At 39.3% G+C, this 18,654-nt stretch overlaps 1 protein-coding gene across 5 annotated transcripts in view; it reads left to right on the forward strand.

The window, feature by feature from the left end:
- The window catches only part of Tnrc6b (trinucleotide repeat containing adaptor 6B), a 257,060-nt gene that overhangs the window by 202,564 nt on the left and 35,842 nt on the right, over positions 1–18,654 (forward strand). For 3 of the 5 annotated variants that reach the window (XM_058574304.1, XM_058574302.1, XM_058574303.1), the window contains 6 exons: positions 1,470–1,645; positions 4,508–4,582; positions 5,402–5,447; positions 6,595–6,731; positions 7,690–7,860; positions 11,992–12,117. In XM_058574304.1, the coding sequence (XP_058430287.1) occupies positions 1,470–1,645; positions 4,508–4,582; positions 5,402–5,447; positions 6,595–6,731; positions 7,690–7,860; positions 11,992–12,117 (731 nt within the window). The remainder of the gene's footprint in view (positions 1–1,469; positions 1,646–4,507; positions 4,583–5,401; positions 5,448–6,594; positions 6,732–7,689; positions 7,861–11,991; positions 12,118–18,654) is intronic. The other 2 variants (XM_058574305.1, XM_046429718.2) reach the window with 1 other exon arrangement.

Raw genomic sequence — 18,654 nt, forward strand, 5'->3', positions numbered from 1 at the left:
CAGAGGAAGAGTTAGAGCCTCCAGGTGATGCTAGTAGTTCATCTGTGATTTCTCTAGCCTCTGGATGCCTTAAGTTTGATATTATAAGTTCTGTGATTTAAAATCAGAGCCCCCATCCCGTTGGTGCTGGAGATGGAACCCGGGGCCTGCTGCATGCTAATTACTGTAGCCCTGAGCTGCACCCCAGCTCTCCTTACTTGTATGCACTCCCCCTTTTTTTCTAAGAAATATTATTTTTTAAAACATGCTATGGAATGTCATGTTAAAAGTTAAGCTCTTTTATCTAAAAGAAGAGTTCACCTGTGTTTTCATTTTTATACAAGGACTTTTTTTTTTTTTTTTTTGGTACCGGGAATTGAACCCCAGTACTCAACCACTGAGCCATATCCCCGGCTCCTTTTATATTTTCTTTAGAGACAGGGTCTCACTAAGTTGCTTACAGCTTCCTAAGTTGCTGAGGCTGGCTTTGAACTTTCAATCCTCCTACCTCAGCTTCCCCAGCCACTGGGATTATAGGCGTGCATCACTGCATAGGGCGGGCAGTGTATTTTTTATATTTAGATTCTGACTGCTTGACAGTGTGTGGTATGAAGCCTGTGTTTACATGGTATAATCCATAATATAAATGTAATGCAGGATTATGTAAATTAATAACCCCTTATGCAGAGAACACAGTTCTGGTTATCACTGAATGACCAGCAGCAGGCCTGCCTCTTGCTACCCTGACAGAAAACCCCTTTGGCGTTCACCTGGGCCTCCTGGGGTCATGAAATGCTGCAATTAGAAGAAATCAACTGTGTAGCTGTCATGGGCCTGGCCCCAGGGGATGGCAGTAGTCATTTGAAGAAGGAACTAGAAGAGCCAGTTTTTGGCTCTACACTTCACATGAAGCTAAGTGCACAAAAGAAAGATGTGGGTGAAATCTAAATAGGCTAATCTAATTGCATACAGTATTTTTAGAGGGGGATTAAGGTTTTATCTCAATCTTCAAGTTAAACATCTTGTTTAAAGGGGATGTCACTTGCCTAGAGTATGTGAGGCCCTGGGTTTAATCCCCAGCAATGAAACAAACGTGTGTGTGTGTGTGTGTGTGTGTGTGTGTAGATGTTGATAGAATAGACAGAATACTGATGCCCTGTCCTTTTGAACTTCACAGCCCTCTTTGATTTTTCTGTTGTCTTTCTCCCCTTCCCTCTATCCTCCACATTCCACATTTTATACCTCCTTTTTGGGGAGGATACGTTAGGGGGTTACTGGGAATTGAACCTAGGGGTACTTTATCCCCAGCCCTTGCTAAATTGCTTAGAGTCTTGATAAGTTGTTGAGGCTGGTTTCAAACTTGCAATCCTCCTAATTCAGCCTCTGGAGTCACTGGAATTACAGGCATGTGCCACCATGCCTGGCTACATATAATATTTTTTGGTTGTTACAAACACTTGATTCTTTTTTTTTTTTTTTTTTCTTAAAAGATTCCAAATCTATGCAAGATGGCTGGGGGGAGAGTGATGGGCCAGTCACAGGAACTCGCCATCCCAGCTGGGAAGAAGAGGATGATGGAGGAGTCTGGAACACCACCGGCTCTCAGGGAAGTGCGTCCTCCCACAACTCCGCAAGCTGGGGACAAGGAGGAAAGAAACAAATGAAGGTAGTCCTTCAGAAATATTTGCGCTTGCTTACTCATTCTTAGAAGGCAGAAGAATGCAGAACTAAGAATGTGTTAGTGGAAGGAGTGAGGGAACTAGAGTCTTAGAGGTCTTAAGTAAGGGGAAATATTTCCTTACAAACCGGTAACTGTTTCATATTTATCCCTGTTCTCCTTCCCTGTGATCTTGAAACCTTGCACTATAGAACTGTTGCTGTGGGTACAAAGAAGTTTGCTAAGATGCAAGGTCATCTTCCATTTTTGGTTTCCCCATAATAACAATGTGTTGGAAACTCTCCAAGCATGACTTGAAAATATTTTATGCATTGACATTAAAAAGCCAAAGAAGTTCTTAGGTAAAGTGCAATGGAGATATACAAGAGAAACTCAAGCAAGATAATACTGGCTTCTCCAGACAGTCTTGTTGTAGTTTTACCTGACTGGGGAAAGCCCAAAACCCAGAACCTTCCTTCTAATCAAAGTACCATTGTGTGCTCTTGTTATATAGCAACTAGGTGATTTCTCTACATCCTGTACCAGGCTGACTTCTAAACTTTTCACTTTCCGTATCTTATAACAACTTAATTTCTCCTTGGATTTGCATAGTTTAATGAGGTTGTTTGTTTATTTGCAGTGCTGTTTGGAGCCCAGGGCCCTGTGCATGCTAGACAAGCACTCTACCACTCAGTTGTTCAGTTGTACCCCTAGCTCTAAGGCTTTGTTTTTTAATCTAGAACAATAGTCTTTTCACCTAAACCATTGCCTTGGCAGTAGGGTTCTCCTTTTTTTTTTTTTTTTCCTCTACACACACGAAAAATGACAGAAATAAGCATATACTGAATTTCAATCTGAGAGCACTGTTGTCCTGTGAAACACTTCACAGCTAATATTCTCCCAGGTTTCAAACACCTGATGCTATCTTAGAAAACCTTCTGGTGGCCTTTATCCCTTTGCCTATGAAATATTGATTTAGTTGAATACCTTGAGTTTCTTCTGTAGCAGGAGAAGACAGTTTGTTTCTGTTGGAGACATTTTATTCATACAATTCCTTATGTTTTCCCTTTTAAAATGACTTTTATTTTCTACTCCCATCACAAAAGAAATTATTTGGTAATCTTTTCAGCATCTTTATACCTTTATGTTCTCTAGTCTGCTTTGGCAGCATTTTGGTCATTAACAAATGACCAAAGGAGAGTTCGTCTTAGAACCCTAACCCTGACCCTAACCCTAATCCTAATGAATGCCCTACTCAAGTGACAATCAAGATTTATTTAAATGAGTTAAATGGAAGTTGGGTGCTTCAGCTCCTATGCCAATGATTCTGAGACTTTCATTCTGAGGACCTTTTTTGAAAAATTGTGGTAAAGTACACATAACATTTACCATCTTAACCATTTTAAGTGTGCAGTTCAGTGGCATTAATTATGTTCATGCCATTGGGCTACCATCAAAACAACATTGTTTTTATCTTACAAAACTAAAACCTTCCACCTGTTAAAAAACAACTTCAGGGCTGGGTTTGTGGCTCAGTGGTAGAGTACTTGCTTGCCTAGCATATGTGAGGCACTAGGTTCAGTCCCTGGCACCATATAAAAATAAACAAATAAAGGTATTGTGTCCATCTACAACTAAAAGAAAAAATTTTAAAAAACAAAAATAACTTCCCCCTTTCCCTCCAGGGAGGACTTTTGGACCTCAAAACCTATAAATATGACAGATATCACAACACATAATTTTTACCTATAGATCACACTATTAGTATTAATTATATTAATATAAACTGTTTTAGTTAGTTTTTGGTCACTGTAACTAAAATACATGATAAGAACAACTTTGTGGAAGAAAGTTTATTTTGGCTTACGGTTTTAGAGTCTCCATCCATAGTCAGTCACCTCCATTCCTGGGCCTGAGGTGAGACAAAGCATCATGGTGGAAGGGTATGGTGGCAGAAAGCTGCCCAGCTCATGGCAACCAGGAAGTGACAACAATGACAAGATTTGATCCCTAAGGGCACAAGCCCAATGACCTACCTCCTCTAGCCATACCCATCTGTCTCAGATACCCAGTAGTCCATTCAAATTATTATTTCATCAAATGGATTAATCCACTGATGAGGTTACAGCTCATCTGAATGTTGCTGCATTGCTAACACATGACCTTTGTAGGGGGGAACAGTACTAGATGCAAGCCATAACATGGACTCCATCCTGCCAAGTTCCCATCACAGTTCCACCTGTCTTCTTTCCAGAAGTGGAAGTGAGCTGATGACTGGTGCCTTGTTCAGGAGAGTCTTCCTGATCCCATTAACAAACAACTTATTTGCCCAGAAGATAGGTGATGGTGTCTTATACCAGTCCTCTTTCCGACTGTGAACAAATGTCCTTTGTGTTGTGAAATAGATGAGGTACTATATTGTTGTTCTCATTGCATCCACACCTCTGTATGGATGTCCTGTTTAAGTAGGCTCCTTCCAAATGAAAGCTGATGCGCACCAGCATCAGCTCTTTCTTTTTCCATAATACAAACCAGCTTGAGTCACAAGAAGAGCAACCCGCTGAAAGTGGAAGTGGTAGTGCTCAAAAATTACATTTTATAACTCCCATAGTGACTTCTTTACATTTTAAAAAGTAAAAGCACCATATGTCTCTCTAGTTACTTCTAGTTCGGGGTGATAAGTAAAGAAAGAATGAAAACAGAATGAGATCTTCTTAATCATTTAAACTAACATTAAAATACCAAAGTAATTTAGAGAAATAGGGTTCACAGAGTTAAACTCTTGGTTCTACGTTTTCAGTGTGTACTTTTGCAACCCAGGAGGGGGAGATAAATTATGCGGTTCTGAGGTTACATATTTCATTTCTGTAGTGCTCACTAAAAGGAGGAAACAATGATTCATGGATGAATCCTCTTGCCAAACAGTTTTCAAATATGGGATTGCTGGTAAGTTTTACTTTTCTAATATGTATAATGTATCCCAAATTTTAGGTTTAGTATGAATTTTAAATCTATTGCCACATTATCATATAATAATACAAATTTAGAAGCTAATTAAGCAGTGTTTTTGATGTTTTGAATTACACTATATTTGCTTTCTGTTCTTTTATTCTTAATGATATACTTCAACATTTAAAGATGAGGGCTTCAATTTGCTATCTTTGTGTCCTTTTCCGTGGGGAAGAAAATGGCAAACAACTTAAATTCACAGAGTTTTCCCTAACACTATTGTGTCAGTTTTTATATTTTAATTTTAAAAAGAGAACAACAAAATACCTAGAAAAACTACAGGGATTAATTATGTAGGGAATTCTTGTGGATTTCTAGTTTCTTTATTTCTTGAGAACATCGTGGGGACACCTGACCTGATTGCCAACAGATAAATGACTTGGCTACACCTTTTCAGACGTGGTGACTTGACGAGTCACGAGAAGAAGTCGTCATCGTTTGGCTGCCACTCATGGAATTTGATCCTGGGCTGACTGGAACTTGAGGACGGGTTTATTTCTCCCTGCAGCTGTCTAGCCATTTCTCTGTCCATAGGTGTAGGAGGCTGATCATATGTGAAAATTGAATTTTAAGAATTACAGGCACCAGCAGCAATCAAATTAGCATGTTAAAATGTTAAGGTCTTCGTTCCAGTGTAAAGTTCATTTGTATAGTGCCTGTGATAAGATGTGGCTTTCATATGAATAATGCTACTTCTTCCCTAATTTACATGTGCACCCTTAATTTTCTCTCATCTGTTTTTATTTGAATTTTCAGAGTCAAACTGAAGATAATCCAGGCAGCAAAATGGATTTGTCTGTAGGTGTGTATCAGTTCACCAAGGATTGGAATGTACTAGTGTTAATGATGTGCCACTGGGATCTCCTGCCCTGTGTTAATTTGGGATGGGGCAGTTCAATGGACATTTATTAAATGCTTACTCTGTATAAGATACCATATAAAACACTAGGTAGAAGTTGAAAACTCACATGGCAAGAGCAGGAACAAATGTAAAGAAGTGATGTGTGCCCACCATAAGAAAGTAGGACATGGTACTTGTCGGTTAACTGTGGAGAGGGAGAGTCCACCTAAAAATCAGCCTTGCTCTTCATTCCAAGCATTAGTGTTATAGAGGACTGCAGGCTGGGTTGTGCCACATCTTCCCAGTTTTTTCAAGAGAGGTAACAATATCCTGATATCTGTGGTGCTGCTAGACTTGGGCCTCAGTTGCTGTTTTCATTACTGACATACTCTTCCATTGCAGTTTGAGAGCTTATAGTGTCAGCCCTATCTGAAAATCTGTGGGATTTTCTTAGTAATGCTATTACTCACCCTGAGGAACTTAAACTGAGACAAAAAGAAAACAATCCTGGGTAGTAAGGGAAGTATGTAGTCTGGAGCTCTGATATATAATAGCGAATTTATAGAGTTATGAGGGGAAAATGGGAGAGATTGGTCCATTTAGGAGATTGCATTGTGCAGGTGACACGGATACTTTTGACTGTGTGCAGCTCTCAAACTTTAAATTTCAAAGCAACAGCTGGGCCTCTTTGACATTTCCCCCTATAACTGTATTTCACAACTCCATCATTTATCTACCAGATGCTAAAAAAGCAAAAACAGTTTCTCTCACTGAGAAACACAAATTTATGAGCAAGACGTATTCATTAAACACATCAATAACCATCTAAATATTTTCTTAGCCAGATTTGTACTCGGTTAGCCCTAAGGCTCTCTTCCTGTTCTCCCTGGAAGACAAGCTGCAGCAGATACGTGTCTTGTGTCTTGTGTTGCTTCTAGTAAAGAACCCACATGTGTTCTGGGGACAAAACCCAGCAGATTATCCCAGTGAGATCTCTCCTGATCTTTTCCCCAAGGAGCAGAAAGAGGTTATACCCAGCACCCCAGAGAGCAAGGTGGGTGGGTCTCTCTTGGTTCTTGAAATTTTCACTCTGTTTATGTCCTTTCAGATAAGAAATTTGATGTGGACAAGCGAGCAATGAATCTCGGGGATTTTAATGATATCATGAGGAAGGATCGATCTGGGTTCCGTCCACCTAATTCCAAAGACATGGGAACCACAGATAGCGGGCCTTATTTTGAGAAGGTGAGTTGAATTCTTTAAGATAATAATTCAAGAGAACTGCTTTGGTTCCCATTGTCAGATTTTGATAACTGATTCTGGACTCAATGAGTAAAGCACAAAATATCACCTGCATTGAAGTGGTGACCTGAGAATAGGTGATTGGGCAGGATCTAGAAAGGTCTGTCTTTAGCATGCGAGTATTGTGACCAAGATCTAGGTTTTGAAATATTCATGAAGTTTGATGGGTAATACACACACAAAGCATGTAGAGGAAATTTTAGAGATAAATTTATTCTGAATTATTTTCCCCCCTTCTGCTCTGCAACTACAAAATACATTTTGGGTATTGTGCAAATACTTGTATTTCCTAAGGCCTTGCCTTCAGTTTTGAAAGAACTCTTTTTTCTTTCCCACTTTCCTAGTAGTTTGTATTTAGTAACAGTGGTGTACTTTTCAAATTCTCAACTATCTGATGGAGTCAAATAATTTTTATCTATTTTTTTTTTAATTTTTAACATTTCTAAAGGAAAACATTGTTCCTTGTTTCAAAACACCAATTTGCATTGCTCCTGGTCTTCATAAAGCAATTAAGACAAAAATGTTTAGATCTGGCACCTTTTTGACATTACTGATGCTGGTCTAGGCAGCAACATACTTCCAAAGAAGATTACCCTGGCTTCTGTTAAAGGAGCCACACAGTGAGAGGAATCAATATTAGATGCAGAAAAAAATAAGTGTCTGGCAACATTTATCTAATGCAGTGGACAGAATGTGAAAAGAAAACTGTTTCAAAGAGGATGACAGATAGTATCTATTGGGCAGAGTGTGATGGTGATTATCAGGTCCAGATTCCATCCTGGGTTATTGCTAATACGCTCTCACTTTGTTTATTCCTAGTGTCTCTCTCTTTCCCTTCTTGCATTCTGTTGCTTCACTAACCAACACTCATTGTGATTGGCTAACTCCTACTACCTTTCAGCTGACTTTGCCTTTCTCCAATCAAGATGGGTGCCTTGGGGATGAGGCTCCCTGCTCTCCCTTCTCCCCTTCTCCCAGCTACAAGCTGTCTCCCTCTGGTTCCACACTACCCAACGTCAGCCTTGGAGCAATCGGCACAGGGCTCAACCCCCAAAACTTCGCTGCTAGACAAGTAAGGAGGCCTCTCAAATTTGTAACTGCTTGGCTATGGCCTCGCCTTGGCCCTGGTCTGCAGTTTATTGCATCATTTGTCTGTCTCTGGGAAATTTGTTGATTACTGAATGCACAGAATGATACTAAGTGTAGGTTTTAGGTCTTAGATCCCATAGAACCCATCTCTCTCCATGTTTCTCAACATAGATTTTATTTTAACCCTTTTTAAAAATTTGATTTCTCATTTTTGCTCATGAATTCACATTTAATAAGTTAACTAATAACTGATGGGAAAATGTTAATGAGGCCACCATAAATACCTTATATGATCTAAGTTAGCAATATGTGCTATTTTTAGTATTAGATTGGATAACAAGTAATACTTAGGGGGGCTTTTCAATTTAATATGCCTGCTAATCAAAAAATAACAGCAAAACTAGTAAGATTCTTATTTGAGGGCTACAGCATCCTAAAATGTCATGTCTTTAAGTTTAAAATACAATAATTACCCAAAAGAAGAGCTCTTTCTCAGATGTGGTGGCTTCTTTGGACCTAAACAGCCCCTTGCTAGGTAGGATTGCACCTGGATGTCCTCCAGGGAAGGGAAGGGCTGGTAATCTGCTGCCTTCTGGTTCTCTCTCAGACCTGAGGGGGGCACAGCAGGATTCTTGTCACTCCACAGTCTGTTGTAGTCTGTGGAGAAAGCCAGGGATTTGGAGCAACAGTGTCTTTGCAACAATAACTCTAGCAGGAATCTCACTAGCTATCACTCTGGGACCCCCCACTATCACTGTGTCCTTTACCCCAGGGTGTCATAGGAGGACATTGATTACAGTGTGTAATTATTAGTTGTATTCTATATGACTATCATATAAACACTGAAGGCTGACATAAAGCAGTTCTTCTTAGACCATAGTCTGAGTGCTCCTAGGCATTTATGTCCAGTTGTTGCCCTGGCACATTTTAAAATGAGGATTATACTATGTCCATGTGTTCAGATTGGTTATATCTGGACTGGGAATCATAAGTAAATTTTTGTTTTCTTCCTTTATTTTTCACTGTTTTTATGTTTCCACAGAGGATGTGGATATATATTACTCTTATATTTTGAGTTGAGATGTAGAAAATGTAAAATTTTCATAGTATTCTTGGTTAATGCTGATGATAAATGTGGTCTAAGATTGCATAATTATCAGAAGCTGTTAGTACATACTCTTGAGCATAATAGACCATCCAAACTAGTTTGGCCCTGGACTTTACGAAAAGATCATTCATTGCTCCTTGTTTTTGTAGTTTGTGCATTGCTACAAAGTCCGTTGTTGCCCACCTTGGTGCACATGTTCTGTCCAAATAGAGCAGTTTCATTGGACCTGGAACAGCCCCTTGCTCTAGGTCTTCTCAGGCTATCCTCATTCAGAGTTAATTGAATATACTTCATAATTAAAAGTAAAATTCAAGGTTTTTATTTTCCAAGTTACATAAGATTTCAATCAGCTTGCTGCTTTTGTTTTAAATTAATAGACTTTTCTGAGTTGAACACTGGGGTTAAAGCACGTATTACCAATAATTATGAGGACTCCAGTTGTCTTTGAAGCCTCACATACAACAGTCAAAACTTTAGTGATAGCCAGATAAAGCAATGTTAGCATACATACAAGATTTGGAATACTGTTGTCTTAATTTCTAAATTTAATTTTTTAAAAGGCCAGATAATACATCACTGTGTACAACAGCAAATCCAAGCCAAGAAAATAAGCACTGTGGTGCCAAGATTCCTTATTAAGGTAGAGGGAAGGCATTTTTGATTGACTACTATTTTCCATTTCAGATATATCAATGTTTTATGTATAGCTTTAGAGATCCTTAAACTTTAATGGAAAAGGTAGAGTCTTGTCTACTGGAAAAAGGAAAGTAGGGCTTGATTTTACCAAAACTTAAAGATACAGATTCTTTTTCCCTTATCAAAGGGAAGGTTGAAATTTAAACTGACCCCAAGCCAGATAGAGTGGCACATGCCTGTAGTCCCAGCTAGTTGGGATTCTCAGGCGGCAGGATTGCTTGAGAACAGGAGTATAAGGCTACCCTGCACAGCACAGCAAGACCCTGTCTCTAACAGGTCACTCCCAGGGGCTGAGGATGTAGCTCAGTGGTAGAATGCATTCATAAAGCCCTGGCAGCACCCTCACCATGGCAAAACCACCACCACCACCACCAAAAAACCCTTCATAAAATTGTTTCATTTTTGCCAAAACATGGATTCTGGGAAAGACAATAGCTACCATCCAACAATTGATCGTGAATAAATGATATTTAGTGGCAAGGTCATTACTTTGAGAGTAAAATATGAGAATGATCATAGCAGACTATTCTTGGTGAGATAATATTCTCAGGGATGATTGGTAGCCAAGCTGTCATCTGAGAAAAGTTAAAGCTGAAGTGTTTAACCTTAAAGTGACAGTTTAGTGAGTAATCAGGAGGAGTGGAAATATTAGAGCTTCTAGAATTTTTTTTTTATATTTATTTTTTAGTTGTAGTTGGACACATTACCTTCACTTTATTTATTTTTATGTGGTGCTAAGGATTGAAGCCAGGTCCTTGCATATGCTAGGCGAGTGCTCTACCGCTGAGCCACAACCCTAGCCCAAAGCTTCTAGAACTTTTTGGAAACAAAATTTATGGTGGATCTTTGATTTTTTTTTTTTTTTTAATGAGACACACAGGTTTTAATTGCCATTTCTACTTTATTTTTATGATCATTCTTATTTTCAGTGCTTTTAAGTTCATTAATTTACCTGTAGTACTCCCTTAATCTGTTCTTGAATCATTAAACCATCAAAGTATCTTTAGTGTTCTAGAACTTAATGATTCCATTGCAAAATTCTTGAAAATTGCCTTATCCCTGTGGTAAGCTAAAGGTGGGGACTTTAGTTCAGAGTTTATACACTCAGCATAAGCTGTGCAAGCAGTGGTGCCTCTTTTTTGCTGAAGATAATTAGTGGGATAAATTAGTGGTTTATGGATGTTTGCAAATGATGTATGCGACCTACAGACCAGGGCTTTATTGAGTTCTGGGAATGCAAAGAGGGAAGGATTAAGTTGGTGGTAGAAAGACAGAATGGAAAAATAATTGTTTTAACACAGTTTGTTGAGTGGTGTCATCAAAGTTTCAGTGTTTGTTAATCTAGAGGTGAGCTCAGTTGCTTTGCCTGTGGAATGAGGAAAGTCTTGGGAAAGCCATCCTTGACAAGGATGACCTTCTGAGTTGCATCTTGAGGGGGCCAAGTGAAGATGGGGTAGAGAAGAATCTCAGGCAGAGGAACAATGTCAGGTTATAAAACACTGTTTTTTTGCTGAAGGACTTTCCTTAGCTAAAAAGTTAGAAAGGCACAGTGCAGCTGTCTCTAGCTGTCATTGTAACAGGGGAGATGTGCTTGGGGAGATGTCTTCCAAAAACCAGGGAACTGAACTGATTTTTAACTAGACTTGAGATTTATACATTTGAATGAGAAGTTACAGGTGAGTAATGTTTGCTTGGTATCCCTAGAATGATTTTTACTTTTCCCCTTTCTTTCTTTTTGATCTCACTGTGTGATTAACGTTTCCTCATCTAGCAAAGAATGGGTGGAGCAGATCGAGGACAGGGAAGGGCCTTTGGAGATTGAGCATGCCCTCGTGGCACTCAGCTTACTGTATTACATGGCAGCAATTATGTGGTTCAGCGACTCAGAGAAGAGGAATCATGGTGTGATTTTTACAACTGATAACTACTAATAAGCGTGTCTTTCTATTCTGGTGTCTTTTAAGATGGGTCTCAGATTATAAGGTTTGAGAATAAATTGGGTAATCTGACTCTTTAAAAAATTAAGTAATTTAATCTTATATTGCCTATACCTTTCAATAAAAGAACGTAGTGCTGCTTCCAGCACTTGGCTCAATTTGGCCCTTCAGTTTGTGTTGTTTCTCATCCTGCACAGATGGTGACTGGTTTGCTCATAACTTGATTTGAGTAATGTTGCCCAGCACTCCCTGATGAGTGTGAGTCCATGGGTCACAGATCATGATTCTTTTTGAGAGGTAGAAGCCAGAACTGCTTCTTACTTGCGTTTTCTCATGTTAACAAAAAGCCTTACTGGTGCTGTTCTGTCCCTAGGGCGGCAATCACGGTTTATTTGGAAACAGCACAGCACAATCGAGAGGCCTGCACACACCAGTGCAGCCGCTGAGTTCTTCTCCTAGTCTCCGGGCGCAAGTGCCTCCCCAGTTTATCTCCCCCCAGGTGAGCAACTTTGGTTCACAGTTCAAAATCAAAAACTGTTCTTAACAGTTATTACTAGTTATTAATAAACTGGTTTGTGATTGTAAAAGGAATAAAATAGTTGCCAGTCAAAATGGGGAAAATCCACATGCTGGGGCTGGGTTCAAGATTTGGGGGACAATATATCACACCTCCTTTTTATAGCATCATTCATATGAACAAAGTAGGTATTTTTGCATGAGAAGTATTTTTTTTTAAATATTTATATTTTTTTAATTGTAGTTGGACACATTACCTTTATTTTTATTTATTTTTATGTGGTGTTGAGGATTGAACCCAGGGCCTTACATGTGCCGGGTGAGCACTCTACCACTGAGCCACAACCCCCGCCTGAGAAGTATTATTATTCCTTTTGAATCTTCTAATTTTCTAATGAAATCACATGTAACTAAAACTACTTAATGAATTCTGACGTAACAACCTTCAGAAGCTGGTTGCCCTCAAGGATTCAGCTTTAGATAAACAGAAGCACTGTCAGACTGCTGGGTTTTTCTTAGGAATTTTGAGGAACCATATTCGAAAAATCTATGTAGATGCTCAGGGGGAGTTCTAGAACTGATGAAGAGGCAGAGATTCCTGGGCTAAAATCTAACTCATCGAGCAGCTCTGTGTAGGGTACAGTCATTTGGATACCATAGGAAGTCTGCAGGTCTATTTCTTCATGGGAGCTGTGCAATTTGGTTTTGGGGAAAAGAGGGATGTAGGTGAGGGATTTGTGTCAGTCTCCCATACACTCCTCTGATGGTAAAATCACTAGCAGATAGTCAGTCTGATAAATGTCATATAGAAATGTTTAATGGTGTTTGGGGAATCTGGTGAGACTTCACACTATCGGTGACATTTAAAATGAATCTTGAAGAATGAGTCAGTTTTCTGGGCACAGTCAGATTAAAGAGACCTTCTAGGCTACAGGAGCCAGGAGCCTTTGTGCAAAGGGAAATGATATCCAGTACAATGTAGCATGTTTGGGGAAATGCAATTTGTTTGAATAATTAGTTTAAGCTGGTTGAAGCATATGTATAGTCATGCATGCTATCTAGAATAGAATAAGAAGAAACTAGACAGAGAATTTGGGACAAAATTTGGCAAAATTTAGTTTGCCTTTTTCAGGTATTTGGGCCTTGTCCTATAGGCCAACCCTTGTCATTGTCAGCCTGGTTTATAATCAGTATCTGGGCTGCTATTTTTGCCTATCTTGGGCTTTGAGACCTGGTTACCTCCAAGTGATGTATATGTGCACCCTAAATTTTGACTTTTGCTGTTATAGATAATGTAGGGTGGAGGAGGGTTTTCCAGGTGAAAAATATTGTGGGCGTGTTCTGTATTGGGTCTGTATCTAAATCTCCTTTATCTCCTTTACAAGTTCCTCCTCACTTTCCCAATATTTAATTATCAGAATGTCTGATCCTCAGTTCTCCAACCTCTTCTGCTCACCATCTACAGCCACCACTAAGTGATGTCACACAGTGGAGTCACTTGAAATACTGAGTACCAAAATTGTGTCTACAGCTCACATCTTTTTTCTCAACTCCAGGGATGGCTTGCATCACCAGTGGGATGCTTACCAGTACTTCACATTAACACATCCAAACAGAACTTCCAATCCTACCCTAGATACCATTCAAAAATTTCCTCATCTTCCAAGTAAATGGGCACCAATTCTGCAAGTATTCAGGCCAAAGACCTTAGAGCTAGTCATCAAGGGGTCACATTTAGTTCATTACAGATCCCCCCTTAAGAACTTTATCCAGATTCTGACTGTTCTTACCTTCTCCATTGATAGGGCCCCTGATGAGGCCACCACCATTCCTCTCCTAGATTATTGCAAGGGCCTCCTGCCTGCCACCTTGCTTCATTCCTGTCTTGCTTTCTCCAGTCTTAGTCACACAGGGCTGTAGCTGGAGATGGAGCTTGGTGGTAGAACACTTGCCTACCATAAGTAAGGCCCTGGGTTCAATGCCCAGCACCACAAAAAAAGTAAATCAAACACTGGCATCCCATTTCCTTTTCCTCTTTCTCCTGTAATGCTGGGGATTAAACCCTGGGCCTCACACATGCTAGGGAAGTGTTCTACTATGAGCTATATTCCTGGCCTTTTTAATTTGTATTTGGAGACAGGGCCTTTTTAAATTGCCTTGACCTTGAATGTATAATCTTCCTGCCTTAGTCTCCCAAGTTGCTGGGCTACATACATTGTGCCACCTCCAGGGCTTTCCTTGAACTTCACAGACCCTGCCACTGAGCTACACTCTCATGTTGATCAGTCTTAATGATATTTCATCAGGTACATTTACCTTTATTTACTTAATACTCTTCCCCCAATATTGAATATTAAATTGTTTCTAATTTTTCATTATTATAAGTAATGCTGCAGAGAAATCCTTATATAAGAAACTTTGCCCAGAGTGATGTTTTGGGATCAAAGTGCATGAACATTTTTCAAAGTTTTGATAAATATCAAATTCTATATCCATTTTGACCACTTCATAGGGGAAGCCAATATTTAATGTAAGCATGCACAGCAGACACTCAAAACTCATCTTTAAATTTGTTGCAGTGCTGAGGATGAGCTCAGTCAGTGGTATAGCACCGGCCTATCTTGTGTGAGGCCCTGCGTTGGGGCCCCAATACCACAAAACAACCAACTAATGATTTGTTACCAGTATTCCAGCCCTCATTGTTTCTACTGTTGTCATTTTCCTCCAGTCACTCAAATATGCAGAAAGTAACATTCTAGCAGGCCTTTGTCTTACCTTTAAATTTTGCACCTGCAGTGCTTGGTTAAATGTCATGTTGATTGGAACAAGAGCTTCACTTTCACCAGCCCAGCTGGAGATTGAAGGGCTTTTAAAACAGAGTAATTATCACCCTGCAATGGGAATGTGCAAACCTGCACTTTAATTACTCTGCAACCCAGGTATGAACAGTCATTTGCCAGGAACTTAGTGGTGCTGCTCTCAGTTCATGGGTAATTCTTTGGAGGGATATGGCACATCTGCAACCTGTAGAAGGAAGTAGTTGAGCAAGGCTAGACAGGAAGTCCTCAAAAGTGTCACTAGTCTCCAGAGTCATCAGTGATACTAGTTGAATATAAGAATGCCCCATGTTAGCATTCTTATCCTTTTCTTTAGTCTTTCTGTAACTATCATTAAACATTGTCTTGTTTCAGCTTGCCTTTGCCTTTTTTGTACTTTATGTAATAAAATTGTATAGTATATAGGCCCCTCCCTTTTTTTTGTCTGTCTTGTCCCCCCCCCCCTAGTTTTTTTTTTTAAGACCTGTATTTTATTTATTTACTTTTTTATGTGGTGCTGAGGTTTGAAACCAGTGCCTCACACTTGCTACTAGGCACTGGTACAACACCAGCCCTCCCCCTTATTTTTACTTGACATTATTTCTAAGATTTCCCCATGTTCTTTTGATTAGTTATGGTTTGTATAATATTCCATGATAAGAGTATAATATAATTTGTTAATCTTTCTACTACTGACTACTGTTGGTAGACATTTGGGTTGTTTATAGATGTTTGTTATTAGGAACAGTGCTTGTGTGAAAATCCCACCCCTCCAACCCCGTGGAACAAGGGATTAAACCCAGGAGTACTATACTGCTGAGTCATATCCCCAGTCCTTTTTTTATTTTGAGACACGGTCTCACTAAGTTGCTGAGATTGGCCTCAAACATGCTGTCCTCCTGCCTCAGCCTACTGAGTTGCTGGGATTATAAGTGTGTACCACCATGCCTTATAACTGCTGTGAATATTCTTAGATTTATCTTCTAGACTGTGTTTCTCTAGGATATGTACTTTGAATGGTGCTAATTTTGAGTAAAAGGAATGGTGGTGTGGGGGATACTAGGCTCTGGGCCAAAGATGGTATCCATTTTCAATACTGAAGAGAAGTGGGTTAATCAGAGTCCAGCTGATTTCTTCAGTGGAGCTGCTTAAACCAAAGGAAAGGAAAATGAAAGTTCAGACAAGCACCATTTATTTTGAAGGCCAGCAGTTTGAAAAACAAACCAAGTAGAAGAGAGCTCCTACAAATCAATAGTACTTGGAAGGAATTTGGAAATAATACAATAGATTAAAATTTTTAAATAGCCACATTTAAAAACAAAGAGAAACCTGCAGGATTTTAGTAATATATATTCTTTAACACTGTATATACAGAATTATCGTTTTCACATGTAATTGATGCCTAATATTATTATTGATATTTTTGCTACCTCCCATTCTTTGAAATCTGATGTGTATTTTACACTTAAAAATATAAGTCTCAGTTTAGACTCTTATGTCTCACGTGCTCATTAGCCATAGGAAATAGTGAATGTATTGGGCCACAGAGGTCGAGAGAATTGTACCAGTACTATATTCATTTCCTAGGGCCAGCACAACACATTACTACAAATGAAATGACTTAAAACAATAGAAGTATATTCTTGGCTACTTTTGGAGACTTCGGATCTGAAACCAAGGTGATATCACAGTTGGCTCTTGCTGGAGACTCTGAGGGAAGAAAGTCTGTCCTGGTGCCTCTCTCCTAGCTTCTGGGAGTTACTGGCACTCCTGTGTCCCTTAGCTTGTAGACATCATCATCTCTGTCTCCATATTCACATGGTCTTCTCCCCCCAACTATCTCTATATTTTATGTGGCTTTCTCTACCTACCCCCTCACCTCCCAAATCCAGAGTCCCCTCTTCTTATAAGTACACTAATTACTGTATTATAGTCCACCCTCATCTTATAACCTTTGCTAAACTTGATTACATCTATAAAGACTTATTTCCAAATAAGGTTACAGCCTAAATTTCCAAATGAACATGAATTTATATTAGGGGAACACTATTTAACCAACTATTGTTGCCAAATCGATGACTAAGATTCACACAGAAAGTGGTATGTGGAACTTCATGGGTATTGGAGGTATAGTAGGATAAGACTGTAAGAGACTGGTTTGGAATATGATTGATAGCACATGGAATATCTATTCTCACCCCCCAGGGGCGGGGGACAACTCTTATTACAATGAGGATAGAATTATTAGGTCAGAGACATTGACTTAAGTTACACTGGTTATCATTTGGGTGAATTCAGAGGACAGGTGATGAAGAGTTACTATTTAGGGATAATTGGGTAGGGGTGTGTTCCACACGCTAGCCATAAAACTGGTGCAGACACAAGATGGACAGTAGTGGTATGTTCATATTGTGCTTACATCTGCCAGAAGTCCAAAATAGGAAGTCAGACAAGTATATATGTATGTGTGTATGCATGTATATATTTTTGGTATTGGGGATTGAACCCAGAGGTGCTTAACCACTGGGCTGCATTCTCAGCCTGCCATTTTTAAAAATTTTATTTATTTATTTATTTATTTGAGACAGGGTCTTGCTAAGTTGCTTAGGATCTCACTAAGTTGCTAAGGCTGCCTTTGAACTTGTGATCCTCCTGCCTTAGCCTCCCAGATTGCTGAGATTACAGACATGCGCCACCATGCCCAGCCAGACAAGTTTTTAAATTGAATGGTGATGCTTGATATTAGACATCATCAACATTTCTTCGAAGATGAAGAGGGAACAACTGGGAAAACTGTATAGTTTTCTTAGCCAGAATGCTTTTTCCAAAGTGATAGAATCGATAGAGTAAGTACATTTGACTGAGGTCCTGGTTAAAAAAAAAAAAAAAGGTTGATAAGCCAATTATGAAAACCTGAATTTGGTCAGATGTTTCTACACTAGAAAGGGTCAAAGAAAAGATGGGCATAAATTCTTGAAAATGTGGTAAAGAGTGACCTAAAAGCAAAAGGAAACTGAGGAATGTGACTTTGATTGTGATAACAAAGAGATAATAGGGTTTTTTTGATAATTTTTTTTTTTTGAGAGAGAGAAAGAGAGAGAATTTTTTAATATTTATTTTTCAGTTTTCGGTGGACACAACATCTTTATTTTATTTTATGTGGCGCTGAGGGTTGAACCCAGTGCCCCGCGCATGCCAGGCGAGCGCATTACCACTTGAGCCACATCCCCAGCCCCTCTTGATAGTTTTTAAAGGGGCATTTTCAGAAGATGGAAAGTAAGGGTGAAAACAAGGACGAACATGTGTAAGTGTTGGAGGATTAAAACAAACAAGCTGAGGCCTACAGAAAAGGTAGATTCAAAGAACCTTCAGCGTTTAGTTTGGTGCAATTTGGTGACTAGAAAAGGAATCCTTGCTTAGACTAATTGTATAATGCCCATCATTATTACAAAACAGGGGCTAGGATGTAGCTCAATGGCAAGCGTCTGCCTTACATTCGCAAAGCCCTGGGTTCGACCCCCAGTTCCAAAAAAGAAAAGAAAAAAAATCCCACCAAAAAAAAAAATAAGATTAAAAAAAAAAAAAACCTTTTGGGCTGGGGATGTGGCTCAAGCGGTAGCGTGCTTGCCTGGCATGTGCAGGGCGCTGGGTTCGATCCTCAGCACCACATAAAAATAAAAAAAAGATGTGTCCACCAAAAACTA

This window comes from Marmota monax, unplaced genomic scaffold, assembly GCF_021218885.2.
Source record: "Marmota monax isolate L192 unplaced genomic scaffold, Marmota_monax_Labrador192_F-V1.1 WCK01_AAM20220418_F8-fsc00051, whole genome shotgun sequence".
Classification (NCBI taxonomy): Eukaryota; Metazoa; Chordata; class Mammalia; order Rodentia; family Sciuridae; genus Marmota; species Marmota monax.